Source organism: Mastigoproctus giganteus, chromosome 11 (genome assembly GCF_048544385.1).
Source record: "Mastigoproctus giganteus isolate SK-2022 chromosome 11, ASM4854438v1, whole genome shotgun sequence".
Classification (NCBI taxonomy): domain Eukaryota; kingdom Metazoa; phylum Arthropoda; class Arachnida; order Uropygi; family Thelyphonidae; genus Mastigoproctus; species Mastigoproctus giganteus.
The window spans coordinates 81,395,972-81,420,331 of NC_143585.1; the positions used below are offsets into that span (position 1 = coordinate 81,395,972).

Consider the following 24,360-nt stretch of genomic DNA (forward strand, 5'->3'; position numbering starts at 1 on the left):
GTATTCATCCAAATCGTAACTTTTAATTAATTTAATTTTAATAGTTTTTAATCTTTTTAATTGTGATTTTAATTATTTATTATCAGAATCAGTTTTAACCTACTATTATGAAACAATGTATTCTCGCACTCGTGGTCTTGCTGCGGTGGTTTGATGTGTTTTGGGGTCGGGTTGCGGCTCTCGGCTTTTGATTCCATTGCGCTTTGGATTTGGTCGTATCTCTATGAGTGTTGTTGTTGTTACTTGGTTTTTAGGAGCATTAGCAACTAAGGCCATTTTGCTCCGGGGATATGCGGTAGTTATTCCCTGAACTTTCCACATCCTCCGTATTTGGTGGTTACGGGCTCGAACCCCGGGCTAATCAAGAAATGTGTGCAATGCACTGCTGCTCCTGCCCACCTGGCTACAGAGTGAGGGAATTCATTAATATGTTTTTTCACCTTTTTTTCATCTTATTTTATTAGTTATCTTTGAGAGAATTGACTGGAAGCATTCTACGAAAAAGATTGAGGTAATCTCTTACTTTTTAATATATTTAATATATTAGGAAATTCTGGAATAAAGCAATAAATAGAAATAATAACACAGATTGGCCTTATGTGATTTAAGTTTTTCGGAAATGATATAATAGGCAGTACCCTCACTCTGTAGCTGAGTAATACTGTGTGTTAGTCAAAGTCCCAGAGTCGATAGTCTTATGCCTATAGAACTTTAATCTTCTCAACAAAATAAGCTTTTTGTCCCATTTTTAGAATTGTACTATAAGAGAATGGAAGTGGATCCATTGAAAATTTAGTGCTGGGCTGTTCTGGTGTAGATAAATTACAATGCCAGTCTGTGTACATTTCCCTTTTGTGAATAATTAATCCTTTTGTGAATATGTATGTAACAGTTCGAGAAAACATATATGTCTTCAGTATTAGCAGTGGCAAATGATGCAAGAAAGTAAGCTTATAAGCATCAGCCCCCCCCCCTCAAAAAAAAAAAAAAAACTCCCAGTATCACCTGTATCTCTCTAATATTTTTTCCTTTCCGGTTTTCATTGTTTAATTGACATTACCCACTTATACAATACCAGATGGTAGTTTGTTCCAACAATTAACTACCCACTGCTAGAGACAAACTTCCACACATCTGTCCTGCAATCAGTCTTCCTCACTTTCAATTTATGCCTCCTCGTGTATATAGTCTGATCAGGAGAAAGGATAATGCGAGCATTGAGTGCTCAATCTGTTCAAAGCCTTAAACACCTCAATCAGATCTTGCAGTTGCCTAGTCTCCAGACTCTGTAGTTTGCAGAACTGAAGACTTTCCTGGTAAGAGCACTCTGTTGTTTTCATCACTTATCTCATTGCTCTTAACTGCACCCATTCCAACAGATCCACACCCTTCCTAAAATGAGGCTTCTAGCCCTGTATGTGGCACTCAAGATTTGGCCTAACTATATGCAGAAGAATAATCACCTTCTTATACCTACTGACAAAATTCCTGTATATCATTGACAACCACCCCCCATGAACTGTCCTGACAGCCTTTCTGCCCTGCTCAGAGAACTTCATATTTGACTTCACAGTTATCCCCAGGTCATTTTCATTCTCCATTACTTGTAGTGTGGTACCACAAGGTTGATATGTTAATCTTGGATTACTACCACCCATGGGCAGTACATTGCACATGTCAATGTTAAACTTCAGTTGCCACTCATCTATCTAATTTTTCTGGACCTCTTGTTGCAGTAGCATACTCTAATTACTGTCATTAACCACCCTGCCAACCTTCATATCATCTGTGAATGTAGACATTAAGACTGATATGCCTTCATCATCATCATCATCATTAATAAAAATATAAAACAACAGTGGGCCGTGTTCTAAACCTTGGGGAATTCTACTAATAATAGTTGTTCAAGAAGAGCAGTGCCCATTTATAACAACTCTGTCTTCTCCCACTTAACCATCTCTTTATCCATAGCAGTAACTTACTCCTGATTCCACACTGCTCCAATTTGTATAGCAGTCTTTTATGTGGAATAGTGTCAAAAGCTTTTCTGAAAAATAAGTATATAATGTGAGAATTATTCTTTGCATCCAATTCTTTTATAACTGTGTTATAGTATCCAGTCAGATTGGAGAGACAAGGTCACTCCTTAATAAATCCGTGTCATGACCGCAGTGCAATTGCATTCTTCTCTAGATGGTCCTGCATTACTTCTTTAACCATTATTTTCTCTGGAACAGAAGTTCGTAGGTAGGCCCATTATAGTAACTCCATATACATATGTTGCAAACATATGTATATGGAGTTACTACAATGTAATGGAGTTTGTTTTGTGAGGAGTATATCCACTAAACTGTTCAGTAATGGGCTGCCATCTGTTATCTGTGTTTTTAAATAATAGTTGACACAGTTAATCGATAGTAATAGCCATACAGTGCAAGGAAGCCAGAGGCCACTGGCCAAAAAATAAAAAAGAATAAAATAAAAAAAGTAGATATGAAAATACAAATTATTTGCTTTACTCCTCACATAAGTAATTATCCATTTGACCATTGAATTTATTCAAGCTGTTAGCTTCAACTATTCATGAAGGCATGTTCCAAAGATCAGTGACTCACTGGCTAAAAGAAAACTTCCTACAATCTAGTCTAAACCTCTTCCCCTGTAATTTGAATTTTTGCCCACGAGTTCTGGAATTCTCTATAACAGTAAAAATTCTTTGCTCATTTTACTAACCCCTCTCAGACCCTTATAAACCTCAATCAGATCACCTCTGGGGTGCCTTGGTTGTCTGGTTGCCAAACTCTGTAGCCCACACATTTAGAGTCTTTCCTTGTGTGGTCACCCATTTGTCAATCTCACCATGCATGTTGCCCATCTCTGGACCCTTTCAAGAAGCTCAATATCTTTTTTCAGATGAGGTCTCCATAATTGAACACAGTATTCCAAATGTGGTCTTACAATCATCTAATACAATAGATGGTTGCACAAAAAATAGCTTTGAAATTCAGAATAGGAGTGTATGCTGATATCATACTGATTATCGCATGCATTCCAGTCATTGTCATTTTACTCATAGAGTTTTGAAATGATGTGGGCTTGTAAGCCAAAAATGAATCATGTTATACCTGAGTAGATGTAGAGGATACTACTGCATAAAAAAAAAAAAAAAAGTAACAGTGAATTACAACAAAAATAGTTAACAACTGGGAAAAGATAGAACCTTCAAAAAGGGAATAATGAATCCTGATTTCAAATGGTCAAATAGCAATTTTAAATCAGTTACTTTTTGATAATAATTACTCTAAAGTTGTATTTAGATTTTGTATTAAATTTAATTAACAAGCCCCTCCTGAAAGGATAAAACAAGTTGCTAATGGACATAATGCATTTCATTTCAGGCACTTTTGATTTTTTTTTTTTTTTATCAAATAATATACCTTAGAGGTTAAAAACTCCTGTATCTAAGAAGCAATATGTTGATAAATGCTAAGGAGCATTTATCAACATATTGTTGTGAAGTGGGATTTGTGTTACTTCTTTGGGGTTGGGGGAACAGTGAAAAAATGAGCTAACCTAACAATCCAACATGAAATTCTCTGAGCAGTGCAGATAGGCTTCCAGGGCAGTACAATTGGGATTCCATTGATGAGAGGAAATTTGCCAGCAGGGACGAAAAAGGTGATTATTTCATTGTATAAGGAAATGGTTAGTAATGCATAACAAGCCTGGAAGCTTAATTTTAGAAAAGATGGATTAAATTGAAAAAGGATGGTTGCAGGATAGCTATGTGAAAATTTGCTTTCATTCAGAGAGCAATTCAGTTACTCTCTGAATTAAAGAAATTCAGACTACCTACTTCCACAAAGGAATGGTGGAAGTAGGTAGTTTGAATAAATTTTAAGGAAGGATTACACAAATTATTAAAGAAGATATACATTTGAGGTGGATAGTTTTCTTCGCTGATGCTATATATGCTTGCTTCATTTGCCACTGTTAATCCTAATGTGAAATTAATCCCTTAAAATATTATAAGCCCTGAAATTTTGAGCAGCATTGTAACTATTGTTCAAAATTTATAGCAGAGTTTTTTAGAAGGGGTTGTGGTTAATCTTTACAAGTGGGTACCCCTACCATGGATCTTTGTGACACGCAGCAATAGATAGACAAGTGTAGCTATTCCCACTCTTTTGTATTGCCCTGACTGGCTACTTGGCATGCATAAAGTAAAGTAAGTAAAGTGCAGCCATTATCAACCCACTGCAGGGTGGAAGCCTCCTCAACAATTCATGCTGAGGGAAATGGACCATAATCTGCCACGCTGGTCCAGTGCGGGTTGGCAGATCGACCGTATTCAGCAGGCAGGGGCTTGAACCCCGGTCTACTCAAAGAGCGTGTGCTACTGCACTCCCGCTCCTGCCCACTCGGCTATGGAGGCCTGCATAGCTCCCCCAAACTTGTTACAGGACATGTATGGCAGGAGAATAGACTAGAGGCACAATGTGGCCTTAGCAGCCCTTGTGCCATTAAACAACATATCAACCAACCAAGAACTACTAGACTGTGCCTTGTCTTTGTAATCTGGTCACATAACATCTATGCTGCCATGCCAGTGCTTTCCCTTCAATCTCAGCAACAAGCAGTCAAGCAAGAATGCAGTACCCTTTTCTACATGCTAGACTGCACCTTGGCAGGTTTGCATTAGAGCATATGAAAACTCAGGGTACCCTTTTCTAAAGATGTAAATGCATGCTGAAAGGGTGAATGCTGTCTTGGTGCTGGTTTAAAATCAGAAAACAAGTCTTCTCCTCCCTCCCCAGTGCTGGTTTAAAATCAGTAAATGAGTTCAAACCATTTTCCCAATTTCAAATTGGGGGGAGATGGAATGTGTTACCTGAATTTAAACTAGCACTTAGGGAAGGACTTACCCAATTTTAAACCAGCACTGGGAGGGGGAGAAATTTATTTTCCGATTTTAAACCAGCACTGGTGGGGCAGGGGAGTTTCCATATTCAAAACGGCATTCACCTAACAAAACCACCATTAGTTAGCAGTCCATCAATTTCCTGATTTTAAACCAGCACCAAGGTGGGGGGGGGGGTCATTTCCCAATTTTAAATTAGCATTAAGGGGCAAGGTGGAGCTTGTTTCCCAATTTTAAACCAGCTTAAAGGGCAGGGTGGAGAAACTCGTTTTCTAATTTTAAAGCAGTGCCAAGACAGCATTCACTCTCTCTGCATTCTGTCGCATCTTTAGAAAAGGGTACCCTGTGTTTCCTTATACTCTAACACAAACCTGCCAGCTTTAGTCAGTGGAAAGATGGCATTCACTGATGGAAAACATCAGTAATTAGCAGCCTGTCAGCACAGTAAGTTGGAGGAGCTACACTTCTCTATCATTGCTTGTCACAAAGGTCCATGGAAGGGATTCCTACTTTTAAAGATTACTTGGGACTGCCTAATTGGGAACTTAAGCTAAAACGCCCCGAGAACCTTCCCAGTGTTTGGGGGGGACTAGATTTCTATTGGTGTGATTTCACTGATATTCAGGATGCTTGATAAATATTTCTTAAAGATTTAATAACAATATAAAATTTCAACAGTATCTATTCACTGGAGGTTTGGTTGTTACATGTAGATGAATAAACATGGTGAAGGCAATAGGCACTCTTGCATTTGTAAGCACAGTTAATGTTTAAATAATTCATTGAGAATTTATTGTTCTTTTCTATATTTATATTTATATTTTTTAAATATATTTTGACAGCTGCGTGAGGAAATGATTGATCTTAAGACTGATCATAAGTCGATTGTCACTTTAGTGAGGATGCCAGATGGTGTAAGTAAAAAAAAAAAAATTTTTTTTACAGTAAATTTTGTGAATACCATTTAGAATGGCTGAAATTGGCTGCATATGAATGAATATTGAATCTAATGAATGGATATATTGAATGAATAAATCATAAATATTGAATTAATATTCATGATTTGGTGAATATTCCTTAATGTATTTGTGTAATGTGATTTTTTTATGTTCAAAATTGATAAATTTTATTCACTAAATAATATTGGTGGGACATTAATTTTTTTTAATAAAATTCAAGTTCAGATCTGTTTTGTTGTAAGCTCTCGTTGATCTCATACAAAAAGTTTCACTTTCTTGCGCACATTTGTTAGAATTTTTTGCATATCACTTGATTTGCACTTGCCTCAAAGTCACAGATATAAAAATTGTTTTTATTATAATTAACAGATTTAGCTGCATCCAAAGTAAAAATCAGTGATTCAAGTATTTTATCTGGCTTTTTTATGTGAAATTCTCCAGAAATTGGCAAATATTGAAATAGTATCCCCACTACAAACTTATCGGGAATTAGATCAAGCTTGTTTGGATGAGCAGTAGTGTTAATACAAGTGGTGTCATTTCCTCTGCACATAAAGTAAAAATATTTCTGACTCGTTTACCTTTAAACAACATCAAAATTAAAACTGATAAGAAAATTTTAAGATAAATAGCAAAATAAGTATGGCTTTGCATAACAAGGCAGATGGAATATTTGCATTCTTGTATTGTAAGACATTTTAAAATGAAACATCCTTGTTCCACATGGATTAAGAAAATAGAGTTAAACATGTTAAGAATTTGTGTTGCGAGTTATCAAAAAAAATCCATCAAAGTTAGCTGCATTGTACAAAAAGGGAAGCCATTTACTGATGACAAATTTTTGAAAGAAAGTTTTGTGCAGGTGCTCTTGAAGATCTTTTTGAATGTTTTTCCAAAAAAAAACTATTATGATTAAAATTCACAAAATTCTGCCTTAGGCTTAGGTCTGTCCAGGATTGGTATGGATGTAGTTGTGCAGTTAAATGTTCTGGAGTAATGTGACATTATTTGTGGGACTCTGGATGTAAGCACAGACAAATTATATTGTCTGTTTGACATTAGTAGCATGATTCTATTCACCAGAGTGTGTGTGTGGGGGGGGGGGAGGCATTTTTCTGATGTATGGAACTGTGAAAGGTAATGCTCTCCTTGTAGCCATAATTAATTTCACAAAATTTGATACAGAAAAGAAAAAAAAAATTACTTTTCGTGATATCCAGTGGAGTACTAGTTATGATGGATGAAAAATATTAGCATCATTGAACTGTTACATAAGGAATGAAGTAGACCAGGGGTGGCCAACCTGTGGCACATATTCTCTTGTTAGTGACACAGCTCTCAATTTGTAAAAAATAACATAAAAAATTATACTACTGATTTGAACAATCAGTAGTTTAAAAGTTTCCTAATACTTTTGTCTTCTAATAATACAATTTTGAATTTTGTTTCTTTATTTATTTATTTTATTATTTTTTTTTTTTTGCTTTTTCTTAAAGGATTCTCTAAATTTTAATTCCTCCCCCACTTATTTATGATTGCTTCCAGTATTTACTGATGGCATTGCTTTTACTTATTTACTTATATTTTACTTATGCTTTCTACAGTATTAATACATATTGAAAATAAATGCCAAAATAGGCTTCAAATGGGGTATTTATTATTTTTTTTTTATATGAAAACTCTGAATGTGAAAATGGAGGTTGAAATAGGATAAATTAGGAAGGGGAAAAAAAAAAAGGTGGTTCTAAATTTTAAGTTGGGTAGTAAATAGACGATGACTGGTTGCAGCATGTGTTTGGAAGAATGAGGGGAAGATACAGAAGCCAATTCAAAAGAACAGTGCCCATGCAAGTATCCATAGAAAAGGCATATAGCAGTCTCATCAACAGTATATTGATGAGACAGAGAGTGGAGAGACATAAGAGGCAGGTCATTAATTAACATGACTGCCATCTTTGGAATGTAGTCTAGAAGCCTGAAAGAGCTTTTGAATGCACCACAACAGATGTGGGAACAATATTCCATTGTAGGGCAGATTTAATATTTGTATAGAGTGAGTGGTTGATTAAAAGAAAAGTAATACCAAGGGTGAAAGAAAAAATTGAGTTATTTGGATGCAGAGGAAAAATATTGTGATGTGCTTAAGCCAAGAGAGATTAGAAGTCCGGGTAATCTCTAACAGAGATATGTGATCTTGTCTAGAAATATGAGTGCCAATGAAGATAAGCATAGGAATCCTTTTTATGAGATATAAGACAGGACTAAGTTTTAGTAGGGTTGAAATTAACTCAGTTGTCTTGGATATTGGAGAAGTTGAATCTGCAGGGTATCTCAAAGTGGAAGGTGGAATGCAGTGAGCTATCATCAGCAAAAACTGTGGATAGGTTTTCCAGTCAATGGAAGAAGGTCATTAATATACAAGAGGAAAAAGAGTGGCAGAATCTACCATCACCTGCAGCGAGCATTCTGAGAGAAAACTAGATACCCAAGTGCAAAAATAGGTTGGCAATCCATGAAATGGAAGCTTGTTTTGAAGACCACTATGCCAAAAATGATCAAAAGCCTTAGAAATATCAAGAACAACTGCTTGAGTTTCACCAAACTTTTCCATTAAATTTTTCCATAGATGGGTAACATAAGCCAGTATATTGCCACTGGATTGACAGTGATGGAATCTATATTTGATGATCACTGATCAGATAGAAGGTTTTGAGGTAGTTTAGTTGGCCTTTTGACATTTAACGGATTTCAAGTTCTGAGAACAAGTGGAAAAATACTATCAGGACCTGGAGCTTTCTTGCCATTAAAGTTGTTCAAAATTCTTCTGACATCCTTTTGATGGAAGAACACAGGAGGCAATGAGTGAAGTGCATTGGGAATTGTACGAACTGGTTTACTAGGATCATCAGTTTGAGAATTAGAATAAAAGTGGTCCGTAGCTGTTGACATCCATATTACAATCTGCTCCTTATATATTCCACCAAGCTTTTCCATCCAACAAAATGATCTAAACAACCTCATAGCTCAACTCCCCACACCTTTTCTCATTCTGGGAGACTTAAATGGTCATCACACACTATGGGGTAACAACAATATCAACCAAAGAGGAAAACTAATTGAAAAATGTTTAGATGATAACAACCTTATGATAACAACATATACTGCAATAGACTTCTGTTCAGCAACTTTGTATCCTACTCTAAAGTGGACGGCAAACAATGATCCACTGCATAGTGATCATTTTCCCATTACAATTGAATTACTGAATAAGCCCTCTTATCATCTTACTAGAATTCCTCAGTGGCTAATTGATAAAGCAGACTGGGAGATGTATAAAAAATTAGCTAAACTGGACCCTGAAATTATACAAAAATCCCCAACCAGGGAAGCAGTTGAGTATGTCACAAAAACTATATTACATGCAGCAGGACAAGCTATACCAAAATCCTCCTCAAAATTACCCGAACACCCAAAAATCTGGTGGAGTGACGAATGCCGTGCAGCAAAAAGAGACCAAAATAAAGCTTGGAATACTTTTAGGCGCTATCCAACCACAGCTAATCTCATTCAGTTTAAATGCGTTAGAGCAAGAGCGAGGTATGTTAGATGCAGTAATAAAAAGGCTGCTTGGATTCGCTTCACTTCAACCATCAATCAAGCAACTCCCACGCATAAAATTTGGAAAACAATCAGGAAAATGAGTGGTAAATATCAAACGACACCTCAGCCTATCATGGAATGGAGAGGGCAGAACATTTCTGACCCTACCCAAATTGCCAATATACTAGGGGAAACTTTTGCCAAAACATCAGCAACAGAAAGTTACATACCAGCCTTCAGAAGATTCAAAGCAAATTCAGAAAAACAAAAGTTAAACTTTTCTTCAAAAGCAGAAGAACAATATAACTTACCATTCACTATCCACGAACTACATAGAGCCTTGTCAACGTCTAGGCGTAGCGCTGTAGGACCAGATAATATCCATTATTCGATGATACAGGAACTAAGTGCTGAATCACTGCAGTCACTTCTTGATCTGTTCAATAGGCTCTACCGGGAAGACACATTCCCTAAACAATGGCACCACGCTACAGTCCTTGCCTTCCTTAAACCAGGAAAAGACCTGACAAACCCTACTAGCTATAGACCCATTGCCTTGACCATTGCAAAATTCTGGAAAAGATGGTGAACCGTCGACTGATATGGTACCTGGAAAATTTCAATCTCTTACATTCTGCACAATTCGGCATTCGACAAAACAGATCAACACTAGATATACTAGTAAGACTAGAGAATTCCATTCGGAATGCATTCCTTAGATCGGAACACCATGTATTGGTTTTCTTTGACATCAGCAAGGCCTATGATTCCACATGGAAGTATGGAATACTCTGCAAATTACATCGCCATGGACTTCGGGGCCATCTCCTGATTTTCATACACAACTTCCTAGACAAGCGAACTTTCCAGGTTCGATTTAAAACTTCGTTGTCCGAACTATTTTTTCAAGAAGAAGGAGTTCCCCAGGGCTCTGTACTCAGTGCTACACTCTTTATAATTGCGATAAGCACCATTGCTGAACAACTTCCAAACACTATCGATAAGGCACTGTTCGTAGATGACCTTAGTATTTCTTGCCATGCGAAAAACATGAATACGATCGAGAGACAGTTACAAGGAGCAATAAATAAGATCAGTACATGGGCACAAACCAATGGTTTTCAGCTTTGTTCTCAAAAAACGTTGTGCATCCATTTTTGCCGACAACGTAAATTGCACCCACACCTGGAACTACAACTGAATGGACAACCAATAGCAGTTCAACCCAGCATACGATTCTTAGGAATCACCTTAGATCATAAACTTACATTCCTGGAACATATTAAAAGACTAAGAACATCCTGCCAACAAAAATTAAATATCATCCGAGTTCTCTCAGCAACAAAGTGGGGAGCTGATCGCCTTACCTTATTACGGCTATACAGATCTTTAATAAGATCAAAACTTGACTATGGGGCACCAGTGTATAGCTCAGCAAGGCCTAGTGTCCTTCGCTGGCTTGATCCTCTCCATCATAGTGCAATACGCATTGCTCTAGGAGCATATCGCACGTCTCCAATACATAGTCTATATGCCGAAGCTCACGAACCCCCTCTGAACGCTATGCATATAAAATTAGATCTATACCTGAACACCCAAATTGGGAATTACTTTTCACCCCCCAACACTTTTAGCAGTAAGGCGGTTATACTATAACCGCCTTACTGCTAACCGACCATTAAGTATAAGAATAAGACATCTTCTAGAAGAACTTAATCTGAGTTTTGATAATATCTCAAATACCCCTCCACTACTCCTTGCTCCGTGGAGCATTACTCCACCTTTATGTGATAAATACCTTCATAAATGGGATAAATCTGCACTACATAAAGAAAATTTCTTGCAATTGTACCTTGCAGTGGTGGAGCAGTTTCCAAACTTTGTTGTAGTTCATACAGATGGGTCAAAGAATGACACCCACGTTGGAATCACCGCAGTTTTCTCGAACATAACATTGGCCTACCAACTGCCATATGAGTTCAGTATATTTTCTGCCGAACTAATGGCAGTTCAGGTTGCACTGAAGCATATTGAGACCTCCAATATTGAAAACAGTATAATTTTCTCGGATTCTCTAAGTGCACTTCAAGCCCTGGAAAACACCATGAACATCACCCACCCAGTCATAAAAGAAATAACAAACTCTTTATATACCTTATCTGAGCTTGGAAGAACCATACACTTCTGTTGGGTCCCAGGACATATGGGAATTCCAGGAAATGAATTAGCAGACAATGCCGCAAAAGCGGCCGACTTATCACCTGATGTACAGTGGAGAGTTCCACGTCAAGATTATAGACGAATAATACAGGAAAAATGCATGTACCAGTGGCAATCAACATGGCAAAACCAACTTGAAAATAAGCTTCGAAGTATCAAGCCAAATTTTGAGCAATGGCCTTCAAGCCTCAGTGCAATTCGACAACAGGAGGTAATACTAGCTCGTCTCTGAATAGTTCACACTAATATTACTCATGGTTACCTTTTAAGAGGGGAGATTCATCCCCAGTGTGATCACTGTAAAACAGTGCTTTCAGTGAAGCATATCCTTGTGGAATGCACGAAATTTGCAATAGAATTCCAGAATCACTTCACTCGAGCCACAACTGAAGACCCACTAACGCTTAGTTCACTTTTGCAATAAAACAGATGTCTCAAAGATTTTTACCTTTCTCAAAGCGATCAATGTATACCACCTCCTTTAGCTTGTCAACAATCAGTTTCCTGACTCTCGATCCATAAAGAAATGGCATAAATACTAACCTATGTATGGCGCACTATGGCCATAGATGCCCATGCGCCCAAAAAATCCCCAAACAAACAATAGAATAAAAGTAGAATGCTAAAATACTACTAGCACATTTGAACAGAAAAGAATTGTAAAATGAATAATTAGGATAATTATTATCCTAATAATTGGATAATAATTTTGCCACTGGATAATTATTATCCTAATAATTGGATAATAATTATCCTGTCAGAAAAAAGTAAGTGGGTCTTAGCAGACTGCAAGTGGAAATGAACATCATTGAGAGTGGAACTGAGACCATGTATATTTGTGAAATAAACAAGGAAGGTTTGGGAGGTTTAAGTCTTTTTGCATATAAGTTTATTCTGTTAGTTTGACTATTCATGATGTTTCATTAGAAAAGTAAAAGTAGAGGAGGAAACATGTATGAAGTAATGAAATTTTTGGATATGGCACACACAGCAAGAATATACCTTGCTCCTTGACATAATGTAGCCTTGACAATGTTCCTTGGATGCTTTTGGAATCCCTTCACTCATTATCTGACAGAGTACAGGCAGATTATCCACTATCTGATCTTGTGGATTGTTGCATATTGAAAGAAGAATAAAAAAGTTTTAACTTATTAGAAAATTTAAATATCTGTATTTCCAATTGGATATTATGTACAGATGGAAATCAGACATTTCATGGTATGTTCCTACCACTTCATCAGCGATTAATGTTGTTACTTCACCATTCCAAAGAACAGAATGGCAAAAGGTTCAACATAAGAACATACCGTGAAATATCTGATGTCCGTCTGTACATAATTTTCAACTGGAAATATAGATATTTAGATCTTACAGTAGGTTAAAAATTTTTGATTTATCTTTCAATGTATATACATTACCTATACAACATGCAACCTCATCTCTTCCATCATGCAATGTGATTTATGCCTTTCGAGATTATGTTGGGCATCATGCCAAGAACCAAACCTGTTGGTAACTCTCTAGGAGGCATCTGGATTTGTAAAGAATTTTTGAGCACTTGAAAACGAATAAGTTAGAAAATTTTGCCTTTTTATTTTTTTTTTTTTACTTAATTAACAAATTAAATTGTGTTCAATAAATAGTTTAGTAATCCTAGTCATGTTCGTTAGCTTGCTTATTTTTAAATTTAGCTAGAGATTATCCAAGTTATAACTTAATATTTGTAGTCAGAATATTATGATGTTTTTGTATTGATGATTTGGTATGAATATCATATAATGTAACTAGTAATGTAATGCATGGTATTGAAATTTTAGGGTTTTAATTGTGATGAATAAGTAGCTCATAGGTTCTGCTCACATAGATTGGTATATTTGTTTCGTTTTCAGCTGAGAAATTCTATTTCTAATAAGGCAAGAACTAATTTAAAACTCTGAGCTAATAACACTATAGTGTAATACATACAATGGAAACTTGATGGCATAATACATATTATTTCATCTATTAGTTTAGGATAGAATTCTCAACTGTAATTGAATTTAAACAGAAATCATGAAGTCACATTAGAGCATCAAAGCAGTAGGCTCAAAGTAGCATGAGAGTACATGATTTGGTACGAATTCAGTGTTCTGATGGTTGTTTATGAGAGCTTGAAGAATAGGGTGGATGCCCTGAAAGGAATTAAAATAGAGGCCTATCAAGCTCTCAATTGCCCAACTCAGTGCCAGAGCTCACACTTGTGCATCAGGCAACACAGCAGCAGTCCCCAGTTCAGAATGCTCTGGTCCCACAGGAGTTAATTACTGTTGGTGACTGTGTTGTCAGGGTATCAGAAATACATTGTGCAAAAAGGATAAGTTGAATAGCACAAGGGTATGTATGCCAGAGGGGGGGGGAGCAAAGGAAGATGACATTGTACAGCAGATATCATCTTTTAAGGGCATATAAGGCAATATTCTTGTACACACTGGCACTAATATTAAGAGTAGGATCTCTAAGGACTTACTTAAGAAGTACAGGACAATAATGGGAAAAGGAATTGAGTTGGGATTAAATTTGAAAGTGTCTGCAATTCTACCCAGATACAATAGAAGGCAATACATGTTGAAAGCCTTGTCAATCATTTCATCCCTGAAGAGGCTGTGCAAGGCTCATGGGGTAGAATTTTTCTCAGCGTGTTTTGTGCTCGTTAACAGGAGAGATTATTTTTACAGGGATGGGATAAACTTAAACAGGAGTGCAAGGATATTTGCTGATGCTCTCAAGACAGTGTTACATTGTTCAGAACACTGCTAGCTTGGGGGGATACACAGACAAATAGATTAACTAGACCAATAGGCAGGTGAGAAAGTGATTCTTTCACTGCTTCTATCAAAACGTGACCATGCAATCAGTATTGAGAGCAAGGTGTCAGGGATTTTAGTTGCTAATGTGGGTCACCATAGAACAAATAAATACATGGGCTGTGTTAAGGTAACTAAGAGTAAGAACAGGTGCATGTATACTTGAATGTACACCAATGCTAGGAACATTGTAAATAAATTTGATGGATTTGAAGTACTAATCAAGTCATCAAATGTAGACATTGCAGAGTGTCACTCAAACATTAGCAATGCAGAGTTTGAACATGGGGAGTAGAATGTGTAAAGATTGGACAAACAGGACTGGAGGGGGGGGGGCACCGGGAAAATGAAAACGAGAATACAAGTGTGCTATAGGCCTGTGATGTAGGACAGTGATGAGCATAACAAACAACTATGGAGAAATAGAGTTGGCCAGTAAAGCAGCATATCTTATGATGGATTTTAACTTCCCAGATATTGACTGGAACTTGTGGGTTGATCACTCACGCACTAGCAATTAATTTGTGGATTTATTGAATGACTGTTTTCTATAGTAGCTTGTTAGAGAGGCATCAAAAGGAAGCAGTACTTTAGATCTGATTATTGGCAGCAATTCTTCATTCATTAAGAATCTGCAGGTAAAAGAGCACTGAGCGGCAGTGATCATCGTATACTAATGTGGGATTTACTTAACAACATAACTACGGACAAAGGTGAAGGGGAAGGCCTTTGCTTTTGTAAGGGCGAATACAGTGGTCTGAACCAGTTGTTAAATTCTATGTGGTAGGACCCACTAATGATGTTACCAACAGTGAAGGCATCATAGAAGCTACTAGGCTTTTCATATCAGCTAAGAAATTCTGTTCAAGGGTTAGACATAAATGGATATCAGATGAATTGATGAGAGATGTGGCAGGAAAGAAAAATGCATGGGATGAATAAAAAGTATCAGATAATACAGAAGCCTATAATAGATATAAAATAGTCTGCAATCAAGTCACAAAGAATTCAAGCAAGCTGTCATATTATGAGAAGTCTAGAAAACAATGCAAATAAAAGTAGCAGACTTCTTTGCAGTAGAAGGAAGGGATGGAATCACATTGGTCCACTTGATGTTCCTGCTCAGATTGCTAACAAACTGAATAGATATTTCATGCATCTACATTTACACATGAAGAATTCTTTAGGGAAAGGGATACCAGAGTTTTATCAAACTCTAAGAGTGAACTAAATGATTTTGTGATAACTGAGAGGAAAGTGCAAGATGAATTGTTGAAACTAAACATTAGTGGATGGAATCTATTCATTTATATTAAGGGAGTCAGCAAAGTAGGTATGCAAACTTTAGCCACAATTAAGAGAGCATCTTTGGATTCAGGAGAGGCTCCTATGAACTGGAGATATGCAAATATATCCCAAATTCATAAACAGGAATCAATAGGTGACATTAGTAATTACGGACTTGTTAGCTTAACTTTTGTTGCAGGGAAAATATGGAGTCACTAGTTAAAGAAGTAATGCAGGACCATCTAGACAAGAATGCAATTATACTGCAGTCACAACATGGATTTATTAAGTGGCAATCTTGTCTGACCAATTTGATTGTATTCTGTAATGCAATAACAAAGGAACTGAATGCAAAAAGAAATTATTTTGATATCATATAGTTGGATTTCAGGAAGACTTTTGATACTGTTTCACAAAGAAGACTGCTGTACAGATTGGTGCAATGTGGCATTAAGGGTAAGCTATTGCTATGGATAAAGGGATGGTTGAGTGATAGAAGGCATAGAGGTCTTATTAATGGACCCTGGTCTTCATGGTTTAATGTTATTAGTGGAGTCCCCCATGGTTCAGTGCTAGGTCCATTGTTGTTTTCTCTATTTATCAATGATATGGATGAAGGTATATCAGCTTAAAAATCTAAATTTGCAAATGGTACAAAGGTTGGCAGTGTAGCTACTGATAGTAATCTAGGTAAACTACTGCAACAAGAATTATCAAATTATGCAGATGAGCAAGAAGTAGCAGTTGAAGTATAATGTTGAAAAATGCAAGGTATTGCATATTTGGTAGCAGTAATCCCAGTTTAACATACCAACTGTGTGATACTGCACTCAGCAGAGTGATAAATGTGAAAGACCTTGGGTAATTGTGCAATCAGATGTGGAGTTTTCTGAGCAGTATAGACAGGTCGTAGAATTTTGTCAGTGATATTCAGGAACTCTGCTAGCACAGATATGAAGGTGATTATTCCATTGTACAAGTCAGTGGTTAGGCCACATCTTGAGTACTGCATGCAGGTCTGCAGGCCTAATTTTAGGAAGGATGTAGATCTGCTTTAATTGGGTGCAGAAAAGGGCAATGAGGTTACTGAAGAGAACAAAAAGGTGGTCTTACCAAGAAAAGCTTTAGTTCTCCAAATTGCAAGGAGATCTGATTGAGGTGTCTAAGTCTTTGAATTGAGTAAGCTCAATATTGATGCATCCTTTTTCTTGCACATGAGAAGGCATAAATTCAAATTGAGGGAGGATGGTTGCAGGGTAGTAGTAGTAGTGGCATGTGATGCAAGAAAGCAAGTGTATGAGCTTATGCAGCATCAGCCAAAAAAAAAAAAAAGATCACACCATTCCGTCCAAATGCCTGTCCAGTTCCTCTTTAAATTTATTTAACCTATCAACTTCCACAACGACAGATGGAAGTTTGTTCCAGCAATTAACCACCCACTGGCTAAAGGAAAATTTCCGCACATCTATTCTACATCTATCTTTTCTTAATTTGAATTTATGCCTCCTTAGGTTCGTAATCTGAACAAGTGGAAGGATCCCATCAGAATTCAGCGTGCTCAACCCATTCAAGGCCTTAAATTTATTCATTCTATCAACTTCCACAACGACAGATGGAAGTTTGTTCCAGCAATTAACCACCCACTGGCTAAAGGCAAATTTCTGCACATCTATTCTACATCTGTCTTTTCTTAATTTGAATTTATGCCCTCTTAGGTTCATAATCTGAACAAGTGGAAGGATCCCATCAGAATTCAGCGTGCTCAACCCATTCAAGGCCTTATACACCTCAATCAGATCACTACGCAGGTGCCTAGTCTCCAGCCCCTGCAATTTGCAGAACTTAAGCCTCTCTTGGTAAGAGGATCCCTTCATTCCCCTCACCAATCTTGTTACCCTTCTCTGTACACGCTCAAGTAAATCTACATCCTTCCTAAAATGAGGCCTCCAGACCTGTACGCAGTACTCAAGGCGTGGCCTGACCATTGCCTTATACAGAGGGACAATCACCTCCTTTTCTCTGCTAGCAAAATTCCTATATATCATTGACAAAACCTGTCCTGGCAGCCTGTCTGCATTGCTCAGAAAACTTCATATCTGACTGCACAATTACTCCCAGGTCTTTTTCATTTTATACCACCTTAAGTGTAGTACCACACAGTTGGTACGTTTCTCTGGGGTTACTTCTACCCATATGTAGTACTTTGCATTTGTCAAGGTTAAACTTCAGTTGCCACTTCTTAGCCCATCTACCCAAATTATCTAGATCCTGTTGCAGTAGCACACTGCCATTACTGTCATTAACGACCCTGCCAACCTTTGTATCATCTTCAAACTTCGACACTAAGCCTGATATACCTTCATCAATATCATTGATAAAAATACAAAACAACAGAGGACCCAACACCGAACCCTGTGGGACTCCACTAATAACATTAGTCCATGAAGAGCAGCACCCATTAATTACCACCCTCTGTCTTCTCCCACTCAACCATCCTTTTATCCATTGTAGCAACTTAACCTTAATACCATTCTGCTCCAATTTGTACAATAGTCTTCCATGCGCAACAGTGTCAAAAGCTTTCCTGAAATCCAAATATATGTTATCAAAATTATTTTTTGCATCCAGTTCCTTTGTAACCACATCATGGATAGATGTGCAAAGGTTTGACTTCAGCCATTAGGTGGTTGATTATTGGAACAAACTTCCAGCTGTTGTTGTTGTTGTGGAGTGGGTAGTTTGAATAAATTCACGGAAGAACTAGACGAATTATTGGGGGATGGACAAGCGATATGAGAAGGGTTTTTTTTTCCTTTTATTGGTTGATGCTTTATAAGCTTACTTTCTTGCATCACATGCCTCTGCTAATAGTAATACATCAAGTGTTTTTAACCCTGTCCAATCTGTTCTTTTTAACATGAAATAGCAATGACAGCAGCAACTGATATAGTGGCAGAAACAGCATGAAATTTCTGGTTTCCATCTGTACATAATTTCCAACTAGAAACAGATATTTATGATGTATAAGGCAAAGGTCAGGCCACAACTTGAGTACTGCATACATGTCTGGAGGCCTTATTTGTGGAAGGATATAGAGTTGCTAGAGCAAGTAACAACAAGGTTGTTACTCGAGGGTAACAAGGTTGGTGAGGGAAACAAAGGGGTACTCATACCAAGAAAGGTTTAAGTTCTGCAAATTACAGCATCTGGAGACTAGATACCTGCGAGGCGATCTGATTGAGGTGTATAAGGTCTTGAATGGTTTGAGCAGACTCAATGCTGATGGGATCCTTCCTCTTGCTTAGATTAAGAACCTGAGGGGGGCATAAACTCAAATTGAGGAAAGACAGTTGTAGAATAGATATGTGGAAGTTTGTCTTTAGCCAGCAGATAGTTGATTGCTGGAACGGACTTCCATTTGTGGAAATCAATAGTTTAAATAAATTCAAGGAAGAACTGGACAAACTTTTAGAGCGAATAGATGGGTGAAATGGGAAATGTGGTTTTTTTTGTTTTTGTTGATGCTGTATAAGCTTGTTTTCTTGCATCATATGTCTTTACTAATGCTAATTTTGATCTCACATTAAGCTAAAAGGCTTAATCCCTTCTCAGTATATTACGTTACCTACACAACATACTGCTCAACCAATATTTAATTATCTGAAATAATTAAAAAAGTACCCAAGTTATTTTGTCATTTCTTTTCAATATTTGTTAATATTACATATTTTCTTAGCTGTAAATTAATAAATTTATTAATTGCTGCCATTTTAAAAACATATAGATCTTACTTTAAAACAGTTACACGTGAATTAATAATATATAAAATGTAATGACTTCTTTATTCTTCTATTTTTGAAGCCAGCTTTATGAGAAATGCTTGGTTTCCATCTCTGTTTAATTTCCAGCTAAAAATATAAATACTTAGATCTCAGCAGGTTAAAAGTGATTCATTCCTCTTTTTATATATTTTGTATACAACTGTCCGAGTGGCATACATGAAGATTTTTAGTTATAATGAACAAAAATGGTGCTCATAAGGAAAAGATTTGTCACCTCTGCTTAACCATGCTCCAAGATCAGCTAATTTTGATCTATACAAAGACCAGCACAATTAATGTTTTTCTCCTAAAAATTTGTTGATTGTTGTGGTTTAAATCAACCATATGGTAGATTGTTGTCTATTGAAAATAAAAGATAAACCCTAACCAGCCTTCATATTCAGTATATCCTACAAATAATAGTGACAATGTTACCCTGTTTCTCACCAGTTAAGCCTGAATAGTAAACAATTGATTTTCAGCAATTAACTGTTTCTATTACAGATGTCTTTAATGTAAATATTTCATATGTATACAGCTTTTGAGATTAGAGAATGTTTGTTTCTTGTTATGAATGTAAGTAAATGTAAATTTATAAATAATAAATTTACATTTACTTATATCTTACAAATGTAAGTTGATTTCAGTTTATTAATTTTTATATATATTTTGATTCATTGCTATTTTTTTGTCTTTTTTTTAGAAACATTTAGTTCGCCATAAAATGGAGTACTTTTACACTCCTTTAAACAAGACCTCTTTCAGGTGAATAATACTTTTCATTTATATTCTTTATTTTAATGCATACTATAAATTTCTTGTTAATAGTTTCCTAAATGTGAAAAGTAATAGAAAATAAAGTGTTGACTTTGTTCATTGTTGTCTTGTGTATTTGTGTAGAAATCATAAATACTATATTTCTTTAGAAATACAGCATTTATGATTTCTTTCCATTTTTAATATTATATTAGAATGCCCCATCTGACATTAAAAAATAGCTAATTCTGTTTGGCCTTTTTGATATTATAAAAAGTACAAATAACTTCCTCATCCTTATTTCTGTTTGTTGACCATCAGAATTTTCTGCTGCTTAATAAATTCAATGGTCTTATTTTTCATAGCAAACTTTTTGTGTGTTCACAAGTTGTACTAACTGAGAAACACTTTCTCAAATACTGCAACAGAGAGATAAGGAAGTCCCTTATATTTTTCATTATTTTAAAAAGGGCAAAATAGCTATCAGTTTTTATCAAGCAGCTCCCCTTGAACAACTTCCACTGTTTTGTCAGGAAATTGTCTAGAGATCCTCTGCTGCCTAATCGAGATTGGTAAGTTTTGAAATCGGCTGTCATGGGAATCTCAGCTTTTAATTAAATGCCTTTTAAGAGTAGTCCTTTGATTAAAAGTAGTTTAATACCAACAAGAAATTGGAAGCATGGTTTGTTTGTTCTTTCACTGAGAAAAACAGCATTCCCTTACTAGGTAGTAGGAAACTTTGTTAGTGCCAAGCACAAAAAAAGGATTAGGAAGTCCCTGGATTTTCAAATTTTCTAAACATCACATAATTTCTAAATTCTGTGATCATATCTGATTAAAGAAACTACTTATTTTAAAATAAAAATTTTGTTTCGGGGCAACATTTGTAGTAGAATCATAGGGCATTGTGAAAATATTTAGTGCCTTTTGTTCTATTTTGACATGATATTTCACTTTGAAATGTCATCATCTCGGACGTTCTCTCAGCTATGACAAGTTAGGTCTTTGCTACCTGGGAGTCCAGAACACTGATGGAACTGATATTCAGGGAAAACTGAGTCAAGTGGACTGAAGTTTGGCAAAGTCCAGTCATTTTGTTTCATTCTTATCTGGCAACCAAATCCTGTGTTTGCACCTTCATTGATGGCGGAACTGTTAGTAACCCTGGGTATAACCCCTGTGTGCAAGTCCTGATATACGGAACTTTGAGTGGTCGAGGCTGGCATTCCTCTTATGTTGAAGAGGAATGGCAGCTCTCTGTTACAAGGCAATAGGGTGGTAGATGATTTAGATCAACAGGTGTGACCTAAAGTGGTGGAACCCATGTTTGGTCTCCAGAGCAAAGCTCTGGCAATCCCCATCTCTTCCATCATGTAGTATGATTGATGTCTTTTGAGGTTATGATGGACATCATGGCAAGACCTAGTTTTCTTTACATTTTGAGGATATAGCTCTAAAACAGTGTTCTCCAGCCACTAGATAGTCCACTGGACTGAACCTATTTATAACTCTCTATGAGCCATCCAGATTAGCTAGTTTATAATTTCATTGCCTCTACTCTGCCAGATAGTGACTGGAGCAAGTCTGAGTAATGTGAATGTGTGGGTGGGGGGGGGCATTGTCAAGGCCACGTTATATCAAGGGGCTGGACATATATTTGCTATGTGTATGCCATATCCAAAAATTTCATTACTTCATACATCATGTCCACCTCACCTTTTCTTACTACTCAGTACATCATGAATAGTTAAACTAATAGAACAAACTTATTTGCTAAAAGATCTAAACCTCTCAGATGCTTCCTCATTCATTTCACAAATATATGTGGTCTTAGTTTGAATTTTAATGATGCCCATATCCATTTACAGTCTGCCAAGCCCTGCTTACTTTTTCTGACAGTCCTAATTATTTGCTGTATGATTCCATTTGCTTCAAGGGTGATACTTGTGCATATGTCTACTCTGGTATTCTCTTTCAGAGACAGTAATTTGTAATATCCTCTTTTCAATTTTATCTGGCTGAAAATCTCTCTAACCCATTCTTTTAAATTCATCTACCTGTATCATTTTCCCAACTCCACTTAATCACTTGGTACTCTTTGACTTTCTTTCTTTGAAACTGGACTTTCCATAGTCCAACTTTCTTAATAGTGAGGTAATTTTCCTTGGTGATTTTAATGTTCACAACTCCAGCTAGCTTCCATTTTCTAGTCATACGGAACCCAACTGATCAAAATAATGAGGCTTTTGCAATTACTAATGACCTCATAGACCTAATGACACTAATGACCTTCATTTACCTATCAGAATACCACAATCGTAACTACACAACCAACACTTGATCTTTTTCTTACAAACAATCTTTCCAATTACATGGTTGAAGTGAGTGTTCCTCCACATACCTCAGATCAGAACTCGGTGATGGTCTCTTCTCCAATGAATCCTTTCACTCATAGCCACTCTTGGCCATGTGTTGTTTGGTAACCTCCCAGATTTCTGTTCTTTTCCTTGGTTGGATTACCGTTTTAAATCTTCCCATATCATTCATGAAATTATTTTTGTAGGGATGAAATCCTTTATTCCACACTCTATCTAAAACTTGGTTTTCCAATAAATTTGCTAAGGCTGTTCAAGATAAGAATGTTTCATATCACAATTGGCTTGCATGCAAATATCCAGGTTCATTTTCTGCCTACACCAAGGCTCACAACAATTGTAAAGCATTTATTAATCAGTCCAGACTAGATTTTGCGTAGGCTAAGAGTAGAAAACTTGCTTCTTTTCCAAACACTAGTCAAGCACTCTTGTCTCCTTCCAAAGCTATTGGATGCAACTTTTGCCTCTCTATACTCTCACCTCTGTTAAAATTTAATAGTTCTGTTGCTACTTCAGCTAAAGATAAGCTGACCTGTTTGCATCCTACTTTTTTTCTAACTCTTGTATTGATCTTGGTAAACCACCTCCTACCATTCCCAGTACACTCCACTTGATGCCTTCTGTAATATTTCGACAAAAGGGTTGCAGAAGAATTTTGAACAATCTTGATGCCAAGATGACTCCAGCTCCTGGTGGTATTAGCATTAGCATTTTAGCATTAGTAGAGGCATATGATGCAAGAAAGCAAGATTATTCAGCATCAGCCAAAAAAAAAAAAAAAAAAAAAAAACAACCACTACTCCCATTTCACCCCTCCATTCGTTCGAAATACCTGTCCAGCTGAGCCGTAAATTTGTTTAGGTTATCAACTTCAACAACAAGCGATGGGAGTCTATTCCACAAACCAACTGCCTGCTGGCTAAAGGCAAATTTCCTCACATCTATCGGACATCTGTCCTTCCTCAATTTGAATTTATGCCCTCTCAGGTGATTATTCTGAGCAAGAGGAAGAATCCCATCGGCATTGAGCATGATCAAGCCATTCAAAGCCTTATACCCCTCTATCAGATCACCTCGCCGATGCCTAGTCTCCAGGCTCTGTAATTTGCAAAACTTAAGCCTTTCTTCGTAAGAGCAACCCTTTGTTCCATTCACTAATCTTGTTGCCCTTCTCTGTACTCGTTCCAGCAGCTCTACATCCTTCTTGAAATGAGGCCTCCAGACCTGTATACAGTACTCAAGGTGTGGCCTGACCAATGCCTTATACAAGGGAATAATCACATCCCTGTCCCTGCTAGAAAAATTCCTGTATATCATTGACAAGACACCATGAGCTACTCTTGCAGCTCGTCTGCACTGCTCAGAGAACTTCATATCTGCCTGCACAATTACCCCCAGGTCCTTTTCATTCTCTACCACTGTCAGCGTAGTACCACAGAGTTGATACGTTGATCTGGGGTTACTGTTTCCCATATGTAGTACTTTACATTTGTCAATGTTAAACTTCATTTGCCACCTCTCAGCCCATCTGCTCAACCTTTCCAGATCCTGTTGCAGCAGCATAGTATCAGTAGT

The 24,360-nt window shown here is 36.8% G+C and overlaps 1 protein-coding gene across 3 annotated transcripts in view; it reads left to right on the top strand.

Annotated features, from left to right (window-relative positions):
- The window catches only part of LOC150078191 (voltage-dependent calcium channel subunit alpha-2/delta-2-like), a 663,667-nt gene that overhangs the window by 274,148 nt on the left and 365,159 nt on the right, over positions 1-24,360 (top strand). For all 3 annotated transcript variants that reach the window (XM_090384688.1, XM_090384689.1, XM_090384690.1), the window contains 2 exons: positions 5,764-5,835; positions 20,358-20,419. In XM_090384688.1, the coding sequence (XP_090240814.1) occupies positions 5,764-5,835; positions 20,358-20,419 (134 nt within the window). The remainder of the gene's footprint in view (positions 1-5,763; positions 5,836-20,357; positions 20,420-24,360) is intronic.